This window comes from Ailuropoda melanoleuca, chromosome 6, assembly GCF_002007445.2.
Source record: "Ailuropoda melanoleuca isolate Jingjing chromosome 6, ASM200744v2, whole genome shotgun sequence".
Classification (NCBI taxonomy): Eukaryota; Metazoa; Chordata; class Mammalia; order Carnivora; family Ursidae; genus Ailuropoda; species Ailuropoda melanoleuca.
In genome coordinates this window covers 16,528,374-16,547,528 of record NC_048223.1, presented here as the reverse complement: position 1 = coordinate 16,547,528, position 19,155 = coordinate 16,528,374, and the positions used below count along the sequence as shown (strand labels likewise).

The 19,155-nt window shown below is 45.6% G+C and overlaps 1 protein-coding gene across 5 annotated transcripts in view; it reads left to right on the top strand.

Moving 5' to 3' along the window:
* The window catches only part of NEK11 (NIMA related kinase 11), a 231,332-nt gene extending 218,245 nt beyond the window's left edge, over positions 1 to 13,087 (top strand). For 4 of the 5 annotated variants that reach the window (XM_019803185.2, XM_034662010.1, XM_011229202.3 and 1 more), the window contains one exon: positions 12,250 to 13,087. In XM_019803185.2, coding sequence (XP_019658744.2) covers positions 12,250 to 12,520 — 271 coding nt within the window. In that variant the 3' untranslated portion in view covers positions 12,521 to 13,087. Of the gene's footprint in view, positions 1 to 12,200; positions 12,220 to 12,249 lie in introns of those variants that run through there. The other variant, XM_034662012.1, reaches the window with a different exon arrangement.
* The last annotated feature ends 6,068 nt before the right edge of the window (positions 13,088 to 19,155 follow it).

The following is a 19,155-nucleotide window of genomic DNA, read 5'->3' as shown; positions in this document are numbered from 1 at the left end:
AGGGGTCAGTGTGTGGAAAATTACTAATAAGAGCTTGGTTAGGTATCAAGAGTGAGGACTGACTAAAGTTTGGTCAAGGAGGGAACCCTTGGGGAATCTCACCAAATGACAGGCAGCTTTTGGAATTTACTCTTCTCCCAGGAAACTCATAGTTTCTCACATCCTTGCCCTGACAAATTCTTCCAAACATATTAAGGCTCTAATTGCTCTTCCTTTGTGATTTCTCTTCATTTTCCTTTGCAAATCCAATTATTCTTATTGTGTTTGAATAGGAAATTTATTTTATTTTCAGATCTTTGCTTATACTTCAGCAAAGCTGGGGTGAAAATGACTTTTGAAAAATAAAAAATGTGGTTTGAATTGATCAAGGCAAGCACAGTTGTGATTCAGCTGGGAAGGACTTAATCAAGTGGCCAACATTTCACGGTACATTGTTTAGAGGGGCTTAGTGAATAGAAGGAAAAGCAAAGGGACTTATTTATTCTATATTTATTTCCTATGTATGGCCATCCCGGTGGGGGCCCATGTAAGATCCACTGCCCTTAGCACAGTGTTCTTTCCCATTTGTCTATACAATGAAAGTATTTGATTAGATGAACTCCTTGGTATCTTACAGGGCTTTTCAAAAATTTCAGGTTCCGATTTTTAAATCATTCTATCCCTCTCTGTGTTGTATTTTCTTGTTATAAAATATCCATGTTAACGCCGTTATAAAGGATCAGTGGCTTCTCTTTGCATCCAGGATCAAGGACTCCTTATCTCGGCCTCCCAGGTCCCTGTTCCTGCCTAACCATCTGCCTTCGTCTCCTGTCCTCTCCTCCTCCAAGTTAGGCCTCAACCGCTGCAGTCTTCTTCCTTACAGGGCTTATAGTGCCTGGTCATGCCCTCTTCCCTCCATTGGGAGTGCTCCTGTCCCACAACCTGTCAGGGATGACTTGTCTTTACCGTCTTTACTGTTCAAGTCTCCATTCAAATGTCATTCCTACTCCCACCGCTCAGAAAGGTCTTTCTTAATTACATCAGCAAAGTAGCCTCCCTTTCAGTACTGCCTAGCCCCAGGCCGAAGGGGGGCGCTGGGCCTGTGCTGTAGAGGGTGCCACTTTGGTCATCCTTCAGTGGCATCCATCCTCGTGAAGCAAGGGGTTCAAGGAGCCAAGGGGGCTTGCCCACTCAGAGCCTGTGTCTCCTCTTCTAGACCATACCCTAGTTACCTGGGACCTTGCAATTCTTTCCCCAGAGGACCCCACACCCATTCCAGAGTCTAATACTGAGGGGGACCACAGGGAAGCTATTTGCAGAAAGCATGGGTGAATCTTGGACATAGGGGCTGAGGTATCGAATGTGTGTGTAATAACCCCGCCCCCTCACGGTGGGAAACAGCCAGGCTAGAAGAGAAGGGGATAGGCCAATATCCAGGGATAAAGGTCCAGGGGCTGGCTCACACAGCTCTGCCCTATTTCGATGCAGAACTCTGAGCAGTCTGAGAATACTGAATGCAAACCTGGCCTTCCAGGTCTTCATAGTTAATTTGTCAAAGTAATAGGTAGATCATATATTTTTTAAAGATTTTATTCTTTAGTTGAGAGAGAGAGAGCATGAGTGCTGGGAGGGGTGAGGCAGAGGGAGAAGCAGACTCCCAGCGGAGCAAGGAGCCCGATGTGAGGCTCAATTCCAGGACCTGGGATCATGACCTGAGCCGGAGGCAGACACACTGACTGAGCCACCCAGGCGCCCCGAGGTAGATCATATCATATTTAACAGTTTGTTCGCTTGGTTCATAACTTCTAATCATTTAGACATGTGCGGGCCTCCATCGGTACTCTTGCCGCATCCCCACAAATGTCTCCTCTGTGTGATGGCTGATGAAGAAGGGGGCGCTGGTCCACAGGACAGGGCCTGGTGCACAAAAGAGGCCTGGTACCAAACATCCCTTCTGCCCCCGCCCTTGTCGGCCGTCCCAACCCTCTCCTGGGCAGCCACTTCTCTCTTCCGTTGCCATTTCATTTTATTTGCAGCATTGACAAAAATCTGAAATTACCCTGTTTACTTGTTTACTGTCGGCCTTCTTCCCACTAAAATCTGAGTTCCGTGAGGTCACAAGCTTCTGGCAGCACTCCCGGCACTTGGCACGTACTAGGTGCTCATTAAAAATGTGCTGACGGAACAACTTAGTGCAGTTCGGGGCCAGGACTGCGCTGGCTGCCAGGATGACTAAGAAAGGTCCCCTGTCCTCAAGGCTGCCAGCCTCATTAGGGAGCAGACCTGAAAGCAAACAAAGGCCTTTGCTTTTAGTTTTTACTCCTCAAGTGGTTAATTAATCTGAAAATAAAAACCTAAATGTAGCCATTATTGGGGAGCTTCTGCTGGGCAGAGAAGCAGTCTGAAAGGCAAATAAGCCCCAAGGAAAGGGGAAGACGAGACACGGTCCTGTTGGTTTGTCTGAAGGGATAAGGGGTGAGGGAGCTTTTAAATTTCATGACGGAACTTTCCTTTTCTCTTTCCCCGAAGAGAGATTGCTTGTTGTTTCTCCGGGAGCGGGAGTGTTGAATACTTTCTGCTGTTCAGCTAGAATGTTGCTTGGGGCAGGAGGCTAACATCCCCTCAGCTGCTGCTCTCTGCCTTATTTAACTTGCACGGCAGACGGTGACATCTGTCGAATGGTGCTGTCTTGGCTGCCCCCTCCCTCCGAGGGGCAGGGGCCTCTGGAACGCTCCTTCCCCACAGCCTCCCACGTGCTGTGGGGCAGCGGGGCTTTCGGCAGCTGTGAGCAGGTTTCAGTTGCTTTCCACGTGGCCCCTTTGTGTCAAGCGTGAAGCACAGTCCCCTCCACACAGAATTTTTTTAAAGTAAGGCTTATGTCTTCCCACTCAGAAACTTGACGTCATTTTTATCCAAGGAAGATCGGATAGGCCCCATAAAGCCAATCCATTTGAAATGGGGATGAAAATATGATAATACTGAAAGCTGCAGCTAACTGGAGCTTTATCTCGAAAAAAAACGAGTAAAAATCACCAAAGTGATCTTTTATTTTGCAAAATAAGGTTACAGTTTCACTATGTGCTAATTCTTAGAATAAACCCTAGAGATGCATATATTTTTAATTAAAATTGTATAATATCACCATATTCCTTTTCTTTTTGGCTTTCAAAGTATCTATTCATTCATCTAACATGTATTTATTGTGTACTTACTATATGCCAGGCACTGTTCTAGGTAATGGGATCGGTCAACAAGAAAGGTGAAAGCAATCCATGCCCTATGGACCCTATATTCTGTAGTGGGGTGACCGACAAATCATAAAATATTACGGAAGAGCAGAGTGTGCTCGAGGGTATCAAGTGCTAAGACAATACAAAGCAAGGCAAGAGAAGAAGCAGTGCAGATGGGGGTAAAATTACAGTTTTAAAGAGGGTAGTCTGGGTGGTCTCTCTGAAAGGATCACATGAGAGCACAGACCTGGAGGAGGTGAAGGGGAGAGAGAGAGATATCTGGAGAAAGCATTCTCATCAGAGGGAACAGCAGGTGCAAAGGCCATGGGGTGGAGTGTGCCTGGGGTATTCAAGAAAGAGCAAGGGGCCAGTGTAACAGCAATGGAGGGAAGGAGGGAAGGGAGGGAGGAGCTGCATTTGGAAAGCTTGGTGGGCAGGTGGTTCAGGATATTTTAGATCACTGGAAGGACACTGGCTTCACTCTGAGTGAGACGGGGAACCGAAGACAGGGTTTTGAGCAGCGAGTGAAGGGATCCGACTTACTCTGGCTGCTGAATTGAGAACAGACTGTAGGGGAGCAAGGGTAGGAGCGGAGCACCAACTGAGAAGCCATTGTAGCAATCAGGTGAGAGAGTGCGGTGGCTTGGACCAGGTCAGTAGTGGTGGAGATGACAGAAATCTGCATGCTGCATACAGTTTGAAAATGGAGCTGATAGGATTTACTAACTGGTCCGGTTATGAGAGACACCGGACTGTTGAAGTAAAAGAGAAAGAGAGGAATCAGGATGACCCAAAGGTTTTTGGCCAGAGCAGTTGGAAGGCAGGAGCTGACATGGACAGAAATGGGGAAGGCTGCAGCATTAGGATATCTTGGGGGGAAGCTCAGAAATTCAGTTGGGCATAAGATTTCTACCTGTGGTTTAAGCGGAGATACCAAGTGAGTCGCACACCCAGGGCATTCTTTCTTGAGCCTCTGGAAACTTACCTCACAAGCTGCTTCCTTTCCTTACGAGGACCCCCTATTTCTTATAGTATATAGGGAACAAAGCTGTAGGGAAGAATCAGGAACTAGGCACCTGAAAACAAGATACTGTGACTACCTGGGCATCTTTTAGACCCAAGAGAAGTGTGAACTGGTGTAGCTAGAGCTCTCTAATAATGTCCCAAGATAATGGAAGGCTCTACTCGTGTCTTTCAGCTAATACACAAAAGGAGAGATAGCTAGAGGGTGGGAGTTGATAACTCTCATAAGCAAGGGCAACACGAATTGAGGGACAGTCTACAAAACAACTTGTTTCAAACCTTTGAAAGTGTCAACATCACTGAAGGAGACTAAAGAGACACAACAATAAAATACAACACGTGATTATTTTGACCTGGATCCTTTTATTATAAGGGCCATTATTAGACAATTGGGGAAACTTGAATGGATTAGAGTATTAGATGACAGTAATGTGTCAATGTTAATTTCCTGATCTTGATGGCCATTCTGTGGTTATGTAAGAGTGTCTTTATTTGTAAAAAAATACACACCAACTAATGAGGGGAAGGGGCATCAGGTTAGCAATTTATTCTCAAAAGGCTTGGGGAGAAAAAGAGTTCTTAGTATTATACTTGTAACTTTCTTGTGTGAGATTGTTGCAAAACTAAAATAATATTTAGAACTTGAGGACAGGGGGTCCTGGTTGGCTTGGTCCATAGAGTGTGGGACTGTTGATCTCAGGGTTGCGAATTCAAGCCCAACATAGGGTGTAGAGATTACTAAAAAATAAATAAACTTAAAAAAAAAGTGAGGACATTTTTGTTTGACATCTTCAGAGCCCCTTAGAGAGAGAGATAATTAGAGGCTCAGAGAGCAGTCAATATTGATGGGTAAATAGATGTGATAAAATATATTGTTTGCAAGTTAAAAGTAAATATGGGGGGAAGTCAGTAAACGAATTTGGAGGATAAGAAGTTGAGTTTGGAGGAAATAGGAGAGAAAGTACTCTCTTGTGGTTTAATGGAATTTTTTCGCAGAGGAATCGGCCAAACACAAGTTGGGGGTTGGCTCCAGGCAGCTAGAGCTTCTTCAGGAGCCTGGGGAGGCTTCTTCCAACTCTCCTGTGTCCACTGTCCATTTGGGCAGGACCGTGGTCCATCCCAAAGAGCACTGGCCTGTAAATGAAGTGTCTGGACTAAGATGAACTTTAGGGTCCCTGAAATACAGGACTTTTTGAACATGAGAACAAAATTGATAAAAGATATGGAGCATAGGAAGAAATAGATGAAAAAGAATGAAAATATAGTTCTTTTCATTTGAAAATGTAATTGAGATACCCACCTAACTAAAGGGGTGGTTCCTGCCCCCCCATCTCTCCTTCCATTCCCTCCTGTAGAAAAAACAAACTTATAACCTCTTCCCTAATGTGAACCTCATAAAGAGCACCCCTCTCTCTTCTCAAATCCTAGGTAACAGCAAGCGTCCCCTTAAATAGAATTTTCTATTTCATGATTTCTAAAATACTCAGTTGCATCATTGCAGAAATATTACAGCATGTTTTCCGAGTGTCAGAATAAATTTACACTGAAATATTACAGTGCTAGAGTACCTATCACTTTTCTTTTGGCTTCAAATGAGTTTGTTTATGGCATGCCTGATTTTTTCATTGACCCATAATTTATTTAGAATAAATACATTTACAAACACGGTACTATTTAATCCATATCTTTGCTACAGATTTCTATCAATTGTAATCAGATAACTAGATTTTGTGTAAAATGAATTATTTGAAATGTGTTGAGGCTTGAATTGCTGCCTAGTATATGGTTAGATTTGTAAATGTTATGAAAGTCTGCAAAGAATGAGGGTTCTCTAATTGTCATGGAGGGAGAGGGTCCTATATATGTTTCTTAAGTTTAGCTTACTTAAATATATTCAGATTTTCTGTATCACTGCTAATTTTTCAAATGCTTCATCTATCAATAACTGAACAAGGTATATTGAAATCCTGTGCTGTGGGGACATTTCTGCCAATTTCTCGCTGCAGTGCTTTATGTATTTTGATTCTACTTTATTAGATGCATACTAGTTTAGAATTTTTATTTCTTCTTGGTGAGTTGAACTATTTTCATTATTGAGTAGCAATCTTTATTGTAATAATTTTTTTTTCTTAAAATCTATTTTGTCTCAGGCACCTGGGTGGCTCAGTCAGTTAAGCTTAGGTCATGATCTTGGAGTCCTGGGATCGAGTCCCATAGGGCTCCCTGCTCAGTGGGGAGTCTGATTCTCCCTTCGCCCTTCACCCTGCTTGTGCTCTCTCTCTTACGAGCATGCTCTCTTTCTCTCAAATAAATAAAATCCTTTTGAAAAATCTATTTTGTCTCATGTTAATATAGCTATCTCCAGCTTTCTTTTGGGTATTTGCCTGGTATATCTTTTTTAAATCTATTTGTTTACTCTCAACCTTTCAATGCCCTGTGTTTTAATTATATCTCTTGTAAACAAACTGGATTTTGTTTCTTAGTCAGTATTTACCCATCTACATTTACTGTGGTTATGAACAATGGAGGGTGTTTAGGTCACAAACAAGATAATCCTTACAAGAAAGGTTAGCTTGAACAGAGTCTCCAACCAACAGTTGCTCTCAAGATTCTGCTGCCAGGGAGGACAGAGCCAAAGGTAAGCACCATTTACAAAAAGGGGCCTAGAAATCACATGCCCCATCTGGGGGCACCATAGGTCACCTGAGCATCGACTGCCGAGAGAGATCTGTTCCGTCTTTGCCCACCAGGGTCAGAGACAGCCATTTGAAATACTAGATGGAGGGAGAAGGGGTACAAAATCCATCCTTAATAAAGATTCCCGATGCTTGTTAACACTAAATGGTCACTAATACCGCAGTATTAAAGAGGAAATACGTTGTACCGTTCTGTTCCCACAGTGGCTCATACATATTTAATGTTCAGGGATTTCTTATATTCTGTAAAATCATTTTCAAGCTTTCCTTAAACGATGCCTGAAGAGTAATCTATGTGTTCTCTTAATGCTTTCTGCTAAAATAGGTTTTCATGATTATTTCTACAAAATTACTTTTTTTTTTCCTTCCACTCTGCCACTGGCTTTCTTGTGTCTTTTTTTTTTTTTTTCAAATTCACTCAGAGAAGATAAAACTGTTTAAAATGGTGTCTTAACCAGAGGTGGAACCACAAAACTGCTTGAAGCATGCAGTTAAACTGAAATAGGACTGTGGTATAGTCCAGTATTGGGAAAGCAACAATGAAACAATGGCAGATAAGCACCTGGTAGGTGACAGATACTGTGCTAATATACACGTGTGTGCATGTGTGTGCACGTGTGCGTGTGTGTGTGTGTGTGTGTGTAATCTCCACATAAATATGAAAATTCAAGGCTCAGAGAGGTTAAGAAACTGGCCCAAGATCACACGGCCAGTGACAGGTAGAGCTGAGATTCAGCTCCAGTGTCTGAATCCATAGTGATGAAAAGTGAGTCCTGGAGTGAAAGTACTGGAATTCACGTCCCAGCTCCACCACTTCAAAATTGTGTGGCACTAGACACGTTTTTTAATCCCCTCTTGTATCTCAGTTTCCTCATCTGTAGAATGGAAATAACAATATCATATCCATAGGATTTAATGGGATGATATGAGGAGTTGCTCAGAATAGAAACTGGCACATAAAGAAGGCTCAAAAACTGTTAGTTACTATGGTTTCAGGGGACATTTTTTTAGGGCTTCTTTCTCATCAATGGGTGATATTACTAGTCAGGTTCCAAAGTTTCTTCTTCCTCTTCTTTTTTTTTTTTGAGAGCGTGCCCGCATGCATGTTGGGGGAGGGGCAGAGGGAGAGAGAGAATCTCCAGCAGACTCCCCACTGAGCGTGGAGCCTGATGTGGGGCTGGATCTCACGACCCTAAGATCGTGACCTGAGCTGAAATCTAGAGTCTGATGCTTAACCCACTGAGCCACCCAGGCGCCCAGATTCCAAAGTTTCTTTAACGTTATGTTCATCTGGTTCTCACCCTCTTCTTCATACCCTTCTCACCTGCCAAACTGATTCACTGATTTCCCAGTGCTCCCACTGTTGGCTACTGCCTGGCTTCCCTCCGGCTGTTATGGCCCAAGTGAGACGGTGCTTTCTCTGCCTCCATGGGGTGTTTGATTTTCCCAACTTTCATAGCACTTTGTATTTATTTATAATTAAGAGTTCTTTTCTCCCACCATATTGAGGCTGAGACACCCTTTAGATATCCAGCTCGTGAGATCAAGTGGGCAGTTGATTCACAAGCCTGGGGTTCTAGGTGAGGAACACGGGGGACATACAGGAAGTCCTCAGCCTATAAAGGGTATTAAAGACTCTGAAATGTAGAGGCCGAAATGAGGAGGAAGATGAGTCAGCTGAAGAGGCTGAAAAGAAGCAGAGAGCCTGATAGGAAAAGCTCCTGGTGAAGATGGAATCACCTAAAGCAACAGAAGGAAGGATTTGAAGGAGAGAGTAGCCAGCTCTTGAATGTCAAGTAAGATATGTACAGAGAAGAGACCAGAGGGACTAGCCACATGTGAGTAGTTTAGAGAAGAAATGAGGAGTGGATTGAAGGAGAGCGTGCAGTCAGAAAGTAGAAACGGCCGCCTCTTTCAAGAAGCTTTGCTAGCGATGGAGGTCCAAGTGATAGATGGGGAAGCAGGTGAACTGAGGGAATGTGGAGGTCACGAGAAGCTTCTTGTTTAAAAGAGGGCACTAGGGCATATTCTCTTCTGATGTGTATGCTCCAGGAGACATAGAAATAGCTGCCGGTGGGAAAGCCACTGAGCCGGTGACAGAGGCTGAGATCAAGAGCTCTCGGGGGGGGAGAGGATGCTCTTTCATGGGAGCACGGAGGGTCCCTTCACCAGGGGCGGAGGGAAGGCCAAGGAGGTGGGGTAGCTGGGCACTGACAAGAGGGAATTTCTACATGTTTGTTTCTATTTCTCAATGGGATATTAGGTAAAGTCATCAGCTGAGAAGGAGGGTGGGCTTGGCAAGTTTTAGAATAACAAATAAAGAAGAAGGCGTGAAATAGTTACTTTGAGGAGTGGAAAATAAGCCTACCGGACAACTATAGGAGGGCCATGGGCAATGCTGAGCAGCGTTTTGAACTGTGGGCATTAGTTATTTAAATGAGACCTGTCGGCAGAATTGGATGTTTTTCTCCTGGAATGTTCTTTTGTTCAGGTGCAGGCAGAAGTAAATGGGTGTCCAGGTTTAACCATTCCAACTTTGCCAGAGGAGTTTGACACAGGAAGAGGGGAGTGAAAGAGTCAAGGGTATTTTAAGATAGTGATTATAGTAATGGGCCATGAAATGGAACTGAGGAAAAGTCGGACGTGGGGACATGAGAACACAAGGGGGTGATTGTCATCATGGCGATAGGTCGAAGGATTGCGGGTGACCATGAAGGAGAAGAATAGCCGGAGTCAGTATGGTGGAAGAGTATACAGGGGTGTCCGTAGAGCGTAAGGCTTGATATCGATTCAAGAGGAGGTGTGGTTATTGGTGCCAAGAGGTCAAGGGTATGATCATGGGCGTGGGTAACTGAGGAGGGTAAAAATGATCATTGGATATGAAACAGTCCAAAGTCAGAGAGAGCAAGAATACTGACGCCACGAGAATGGTGACAGGAGTAGGGTGTGGGAAGAAGAGAGCATGAAGGTTGGTGAAGTCCTCCACGAATGGGGGCAGTGACAGGGTTTGCTAAATGTCAGCAGAAGGAAAGCTTGGGTTTCTGGGGGTGACTGGGGTGACTATGGATGTGAGGTGTCCTGGGATCGGTCCTGATAATCTCCAGGCAGAAGGTGGGAAATCTGTTCAAGCTGGATGACTTGGGGCCCAAGGGCTGCCGAGCTCCCCAGCCCAGGACCTGCGTTTGGGTTTAGGCTCCAACAGCCACTAGCTACATGAGTTTGTGAAAGTCAGCCTACTTACTCTCATCTTCAAATAGAGATAAATGTCCAATGACTTGCCTCATTCACAAGGATCATTTGAGATAACGAATGTAAAAGGATTTTGTAAGCTCTAAAGTACCATTAAAAAGTGAGTTAAAATTTAAAGTGCATATATCTTTACATTAGGATTTCTAGCCTCTAAACTAGAGCAAGATAAATCACTACTCTTCCTTTTGTCTGCCACGATACCTACCCCAGGTGCTTGTGTTCTAGGGCTTGCGGTGTTGGATAGTACTGAACAATAAAAGCATATAAAGTGAATTAGAGCCTGTGATTAATGCCTTCAGTGGTCTTATCAGAATTGCCATCAGCATCGTCTAGCAGTCATGCTTTAAAAATTCTGAAAAAAAACCCTGATTTTTCTTTTCACCAAATCCACTGAAATGAAGAATAAAGAAGCGTTTCTTAAGGTTAAAGTCCTAAAAATATTTATGCATTTTGACCCAATAATTCCATTCTCACCACTTTTTAAAATCTTTTAATCCCACTCAACATATATACAGAAAAATGCAGAAATCACCAATGCACATTTGAGTTTTCACAGAGGGAACAGACTCATGTAATTCACCTTGCTCATAGAAATTTGATCCCAGAAAATATTCTCCTGGATGAAAAAGCTGTGTTCCTAAGGACATTGGCTCAGTGTTACAGTGAAAAACACTAAATGTTACCTGGAAGCATGACTCGGTAAATGTTGGCACATAATTTCAGCGGAACAGTATGTAGCATTAAAAATGACAGTTTTGAACTGGAGAACGAAATTCACAAATCTCGAATGCCCTTGAGGCCGGTGGGCAGGTGAAATCCGAGAAACAGCCCTGCTCTAAAATGCTGTGAGGAAGGTGGACAGGGGGCGGTAAAGAAATGCAGTGGGGGGAATGCGGCCGTGCCTAGACTTCCACATTAAAATGCTCAAAAAGTAAAGCGCTGGGGCGCCTGGGTGGCACAGTCAGTGAAGCGTCTGGCTCGTAGTTTTGGCTAGATTGTGATTGTGGGATTTGTGGGATCGAGCCCCACATCAGGCTCTGGGCTCAGCGGGGAGTCTGCTTAAGGTTCTCTCTCCCTTTTCCTCAGCCCCCCTCTCTAAAATCAATCAATCTATTAAAAAAAGAAAAAAAGTAAAGAATAGTGCTGATCAAACAAAACATGCCCTGGGCCTAGTTTTACACGTAGGCCTTTCGTTTGTGACCCTAGCTGGAAGTAGAGAAAATTACAGGCACAATAAACACAGCGGGTGTGGCCATTGTGGTTGATTCTGACGCCACACAGGCTGTGGCTGCTGGAGGTGAGCACAGAAACACCAACGTTGGCCTGGGTGGGAGCCGGGCCAAAGGACCTCACCCCTGTAAGCCTCAGTTTCTCCATATGTAAAACAAGGGAATTTAAACATGCCTCCTTCACAGAGCTCTTGGAAATGTTAAGTGCGTAGAAAAGTACGTCCGTTTCCTTTGCCTCTTCCTCCTCATTGTTGTTTTATTGTTCTCATTCATATTATTTCTGACTCCATATCCCATTCTCCTCTTCCCCCTTGTTCTCTCAACTCCAGCCACGCTAGCCTTCTCGATATTTCTCCAAGGTGTTTTAGCCTCAGGGCCCCAGTTTTCTCCCCCTAGTGTTGGCCTCACTTTCTGTGGGTCTCTGCTCAGAAGACACCTCCTCTCAGGGGAGCGTCCAGCCCCTCACCTGTCTCTGTCTCTCCCTGTTTTTTGTTCTTCGTTGCACGTAGCGCTGCCTGACATTTTGTTGTCTATGTATTTTTTAAGTTATCTGTTTATTCTCTGCCCAAGAAGGTAAGCTCTATGAAGGCGCGGAACTGACAGAACTTGTTTAATGCAGCGCTCGCAGTTCCTAGAAGGCCCCTGGCGCAGAACAGACATCCAGCAAGTATTTGTTGAATGTTGTTGTTGAGTGTTCAAGGTAGAGCCATCGCATCTTATTTTTTTCTTTTTCCCCCAAATCTCAAAGGTACAACGTTTGTGTAATTAATGATTTAAAAAGACATTTCTTGCAGATGACTCGAATGTGTGAAACTCCTCTTTATCTCCTAACTTGTGTGGCAGGTCAGCCACGCAGAAGCTGGGAGCAGAAGTATTTGAGAAGGTCTACAACTACCTCAAGAGAGCAAGGCGCCAGAAGGCCGGCGAAGCCGAGATCCGGGCAGCTCTAGAGAAGGTGGTGCCTCGAGCCAGTGACTGTTTCGAAGTTGACCAGCTCCTGTATTTTGAGGAACAGTTGCTGATCACAGTGGGTAAAGGGACCACACTCCAGAACCCTCACCATCAACTATCAAAAACAAGCAAGTTCAAGGGGACAAACTCATTCAACACATAAGCTGGACTTTATTATGGGAAATGGGTACAGTGCTGGGGCTTTCAACTCCTTGTCAAGAAGAGTGAGTCCTTAGAGAGTAGTAAGCCTATCTGCCTCTAGTCTGAGTCCTGGCCAGTCAGTGTTTGGTCTATCGTCTGAGGAAAGCTTGTGGACCATGTGTGGCTTCCTGAAAAACATTCCCTCGAGCGTGCCCTCGGCACTTCCATGGAGTTAGACCACCTCTGCGATGGCCTGGAAGAATCCATCTACCCTTGACCGTTTCCACTTGGAGGACAGGCTTGGTGCCTGCCTCGAGTCCCTGTGCTGTATGGCCAGCCTGCTCCCGAAGGTCGCTGAACACTGGCCTCATGGACACACTGAGCTGCTGACCAAGAGCCACGAAGGTTTGTCTCGGGTGACCTGTTTTGGGTCCCCTTTTGCCCTTCCCCCAACAAGCAAGATCCACATATATATATACAAGGACCTGGACTAAAAATCCAAAAAGCAATTCTCTTCTGTGATTTATTCTTCAAGCTTGTTTGTGAAGTATTGAAGACTTTTATTCTTAATAAATATATTTTACGTGGTTACAAAATAAATCACCCATTTTATCTTTTTCTTATCTAGAAGTATGTTGATGAATATAACGCATCCGTGTAATCATTATTGCCGAGAGCAGCTAACATTCGATCTATTTGGTGCCTAATATGTGTCAGTACCGTGCTCTGCACTTACAACCTTAAGGTCCTTCTGCCATTGGATCTTTTCAAAGATGAGAGAGGGGGAGAGAACGAGAGATTACCCCTGTCTTTGAGCTAACCTGCTTGTTTACTTAGCAACCAGAGCTGCTGAGCTCTCACCCGGGTCTGTCTGATTCCAGCGCCCGTGCTCTTAACCACTCTGCATGTGGGTTTTCAACCAAGAAGCCCCATCAGACTTGCTCGAGAAGCTTCTTAAACATACACACGTTTGCACATACTGTTAAAGAATTATCCTGACACGTGTGAAAACAGTAGAGAAGACTTTAGTCAGGGTGATTAAATAGGGGAGCAAGACAGGGCTCAATGCCACATAGAGCACGGAAAGCTGGAGATTTATACCCTGGCGTGGGACGGGGCACAGCACGGCTTGAGGGCTGTAAAGTTACAAAGAGAAGACATCTAGGGTAAGGAAGATTGCTGCCAAACCGACTTCACAGGACTCTTGCTGGAGACAGGCCAGGGTGACCCGATAGCAAGGGTGGGGGATTCTCACTAAACGGACTTCACAGGATTCTGGCTGAACCGGACTCGGCAGGCTGGAGACAGGGCCCGGGCGGAGGCCCAGCCGAAAGAGCGCTCAGAGGAGCCTGTCTAAAGTTCCGTCAAGGAGAGAACCTTTGTCAAGACCAAGCCTCACCCCTCTCCTTTCTCTGGGGAGGCATGGGGCCAAAGCATATCTTCTGTTAGAAAACGACCTGGAGAATCTGACGCACGCATGGTATAGTGGCCAGCGTCCTGCCCTCCGCTGACCGTGGAGGACGTGGACGCAGAGTGGCCCATGGCCTTACCCACCCATTATGTCCGGAGTAGTGCCCGGCACGATGCCGTGCCTTTTAGACTAGTGTTCCTCACATCTGAGCATCAGGATCACGGGGATGCTTGTTCAAACCAATTCAGGGCCCATCCCCAGCACTCTGACTCAATAGGTCTGGGTGGAGACGGAGGAGGCTTCGCGTTTCTTACAAGTTCCCGGGTGATGCTGATGCTTCTGGTGGGAGAACCACCCTCAGACCACGGTTTGAGACCCTTCCGCCTGTTGCCTCTCCTCCCTGTGTTTGGAACGGTACTTGGGTCTGCTCTGCTGGGGGCCTGGTTCAGCTCACCAACGTCTCTGAAGACACGTGTCCCTGGCTGGCAGGCGATAGTCATGTTGCTGATCTCACAGCCCCTGTGTCCGGGGCAGGAAAAAGGGGCCTCAAATATGCACTCCTTCCTGGGGGTGGAATCTGAGACTGCAGAATTCTGACCTTGAGCATGTCGTCCAAGCCCAAATCCAGAACCTGTGACCACTACCAGGATAGAACACTGAAGATCAGGTTTGCCCCGGGCCTAGGACATTTCCATCACGCTGACCGAGAAGAGACCTCAGCCCCAGGAAGGGCTCCTCAAGCTCCCATATCCTTTTATGACCAAACAGATTTCAAACAGACCTGGAAGAGGGGGACAATAGTAGCACGTTACAGAAGTTGCTGAATCTTCTTGCCAATGGTTTTCATAACATTAGAACAGAATACCTGTGTGAGTTGCTGGGTCAGAATAAGAAACAGCTGGATTTCAAAAAGCCTCTGCCATCTTTCACAAACAGATGAGTGTGCCCGGGAACGATACCCTGGATTTAAGAACCTGTGGTTGGGGTCGTTCCTCTACCCTTTAGGCTTTGTGGCTGGGACTACCAAAAAAACAGACAAAACAAACGAACAAACAGATTAACAGGAGAAAACCACTGTTTGCTTTACTGGAGTGAGGGTGGTGGGGCAAGATTGAAGGTAACTAGAAAAAAAATTGCTTTTTATTATTACTATTGGGAAAGTACTTTCTCCTTCAGCCCGACTCAGTCTGGATTTGGGGTGACTCCAGGGCTGGTATTAATCACTAACCGAGCTGCAAGAATGTGGTTCACTGGGTGAACTGCAAGATGGTGGGTGGAAACCAGCTGGGGGATTAAGGAAGTCAGAAGGTGCTGTTATGAAACTGTCCCAGGTATGAGAGAATAAAGGGTCCCCGCTGGCTTGCCGCTTTGTAAAATTATATATATATTTCACAACCACCAATTGACCTTTCTGCTTTCTATTTATGCAGAGGAAATGCCATCAGCTATTTTGGATGATGCGGAGATAAGGCACACACAGGAGCATGATGGAAGTTAATTATTTAATGTATTTGGGGCTGAGGCTGGAGCGAAAGCTCTGGGTCTGTTATAAAGTCCGGCCATCACAGTGGGCTCAGGATAAAGGAGGCTGACAAATTAAATAGTAGCTCCAGGGGGAAAACGCCCCACTCCTCTTTCAAGAGGATGGGATCACTAACTAATGTGTCAGAAGATCAGGTCAGGCCACCGAGATGATAAAGAAGCAAAAAATTACAAAATGAATAAAGAGAAGGGGTGTGTATATGGGGGTGGGGGACAGGAGAGGAGGCAGCCTTGGACACACAGTAAAGAGTGTGCACCTGGGTGACTCGGTTGGTTAAGCTTCTGACTCTTGCTTTCAGCTCAGCTCAGGTCATGATCTCAGGGTCGTGGGATCAAGCCCCGTATCGTCGGGCTCCACACTTGGGGCAGTGTCTGCTTGTCCCTCTCCCTCCCCCACCTGCTCTCTCTCTCTCTCGCTCTTGCTCTCACTCTCAATTAATTAATTCATGCTTCTGCCACAATCTGCATAAGGAAAAAAACACAACTTAATACCAGGTGACTTGTATTCTAGACTCACTCTTGCCATTTACTGTGTGATCCAGGGCAAGTCATTTTCTCTGTCTTTTCCTGCCTATGTCTGAAGACTGCTGTAAAGAGCAGGTAAGATAAGGTAAGAGGCTCCATCACATGGAATTGGCAGTGAGGTTCAGTGTAACGCATGGAAATGCTTTCAATCTGGAAGATGCTCTTACCTTTGGGGGAGGATGCATTAGCCTGATTGTCAGGCTGCCTGATACCCCATCATTGGAGATTCATCTCTGAAGGCTTCCTTAGGCTTCCAAGATTCTACGACTACCATGCAAACACGCCCCAAAAGTAAACATTTTTAGCCATTTTCAGCCAACTCTTGACTAGAAATTAGCTGACAGTCGGCTAAAAGCTGATAGGGCCATGAAGAAGGCAGCTGTGGAAAGGCAAGCGAGCGAGCTCTGAGGCCAGCTGTGAGTCCTCACGATGCCTTAACACCCTTCACATTTCCTGACCCTGCCCGTGTGACCCCAAAGCATGCAGCGTCACCAGTGCCCTTGGGAAGCTCAGTTCTTCCCTAACTTCAGATGGAACATCAGAAATCTGGTCCAACACATATGCATTATAAAATAATATATTACGAATATCAAAGTCATTGGCATTTATGCAGAATTGGAATCTTCACTCCAAGAGGAGTATTTTCCAAGTAGACTTGTAGGGTTAGATTGGGAGACAATCTTCGAAGAGCTAGAACTTTTTTTCTTTCTAAAACATTGTGACTATTTCTTGCTCTGAAAGATTGAACTTTTGGTTCCAATTCACCTCTTTGTGTACCCCTGACTGTTCCCTTATAACTTCACGGGTCTTCCCACCCCCACGAGGGGAGTAGGTTTCCCGCCCCCTTGACTCTGGGCCACAGACTTGTTTCGGCGGAGTGATCGCGCGGGAGCAAGAAACTTGCAGGTGCGCTAGATTTTGTCGTCTTGTGCCTCTGCCCTCACCTGCTAGCCCGCGTACCCCAGGGGGAGGATGAGAGATGGGGAGCAAAATGGCCCCAGCCCACCTGCAGAGACACCCCAGGCAACGAGGAATAGAGCAGACCTGCTCCAGGCGATCTGCAAACTCTCGAGCCAGAAGCCAATGTTCATTGCTGTGGGCTCCTTGGATTCTGTGTTTATTACGCTCTGCTGTTATGGCAATAAGCTAACCGATACACCCGACACCACTCTCTGTTTCTTCTTTTAACACTTTTTATCAAGTCCTCGGGTTTTCTTCTCTTTGGCATTGATTTTTATAAATTTGGGGGAAAGTTTACTTCTAATGAAATGATTTAGTGGTTTCTCAGAAAAAAAAATAGGGATCCTCTTTTTCAAAATGGTGAACCTTGAACTCTGTCAGGCTGGGTTTCAGCACGTTTCCAGACAGTGCGGTGCAGGAGCGTGGAGCCTACCAACACTGCCTCACCTGCGGATATGGCCGAATTCTTCTTTGGATTTTACTTCAACGTGTATTGACTTCCCATCTGCTACCTGGCATTTAGGCACACAATTTCGAATGGTAAGCATCCAACAGGCCATGGAAACAGCCGCAATGTCTGTCGGCAGTTGAACGAGTAAAGGAAATGTGATATACTTATGTATATACACAATGGAATATTATTCGGCCTTAAAAAGGAAGGAAATCCTACCATTTTCTACATGGGTGAACCTGGGGGACATTATGCTAAGTGGAATAAGCCAGACACAGGAAGTCAGATGCTTCACTTCTATGCAGAATCTAAAAATGTCAAAGCTCATAAAAGCAGGAAGTAGAATGGTGGTTGCCAGGGGTTGGGTTGGCAGACGTTGGTCAAAGGTTACAGTTATACAGGATGAGTAATTCTGGAGAGCTAATGCACAGCCTGGTGACTGTGTTAGAATACTGTTATTACTGTGCACTTGAAATCTGCTGAGAGTGTAGACCTTAAGTGTTCTTACTGCACACACACAAATGAAAATGGTCGCAGTAAGTTGATTGTGGTGGTCATTTCACAATGTGTAAGTATATCAAAATATCACCTTGCGCACCTTAAATATATACAGTTACTTAACTTGATGGAGAGATCTGTGTGGCATAAAATTGAGGCTTCTGCCAAAAAGCCAGCACCAAGTTGAGCCACCAGGGAAGCAAATTCTCCAGCCCTAGTCAAGCCTTCCTTTGACTGCAGCCCTTGCTGACATCTCCACTAAAACATCACAAGAAACCCTAAGCCAGAGCCATCCAGCTAAGCCATTCCTTAATTCCTGCCCCATGGACACTGAAATAGTAAGTGTCCACTGTGGTGTTATTACATTTCACAATACGATTCAGTAACAGATCACTCATACAGAAGGCAAAGCTCAGATTTGAGCCGTTGGGTTTGTCTGCTGTGTTCTGTAGCCGGGGGCAGCCCCAGAAGAGGTAGCGACAGGGCCTGGCTTTCAGCTGTTACCATGAAACTGTGGAGGGCCAGTTTGAATGGGGTGAGGCTGGAGGCAGGCAGTTAGGTGCGATCAGGGAGAGAAAAGATGAAGTCAGGGCACTGTGGAGACAATGCAAGGGAACAAGGAGAACTGAGGACTGACTTGGGTGGGGAGGCGTGGAGGGTGTCTGTGAGGACTCCTGGGTCTCTGGCATGGGCGCCTGGGCCATTCACAGAGCCAGGGGTACAGGAGATGCGGGGGAGCATGGGGGGCAGAGAAACACTGAGTGCATTCCTGGGTGTGCTGGATTTGGGGTGCTTGTGGGGTATTCAGGTGAGGAGGTCCAGGCATGAAGCTGGAAGTGTCTATAAAGTTCTTACAGTCAACAGATGCACCTGAGGAGCTCCAGACAACACGGCAGGGGGTATTTTCAATGCTGGACCTGCGTTCTGCAGAATGCCACCTCCTCTAAGGCTGCGGGATTTGATTCCAGATATGGGAGTGCCCCCAAATAATAATTCCAGCATCCAGCCCTTTCAGTGAGTCCTTTTGGATGAACCCCAACTGACTCAGTGGGCAGCTCTCGGCCTGTGGCATCTCCTCCCCGCTCCCCCACTGTACACTCTTCAGAATCAGCGGTTTCCAACCTTGGCTCTATGTTCGAAACATCTGGAAAATTTTATGAGGATTAAGTGGGATGATTTAAAATTTCCTTGGTCACAGTCTTCTATCTGCCTAAAAAGTGAGCCAAGATGCTTACCTTTTTCTCCCTCTCCTGGACCAGAAGGGATCCTG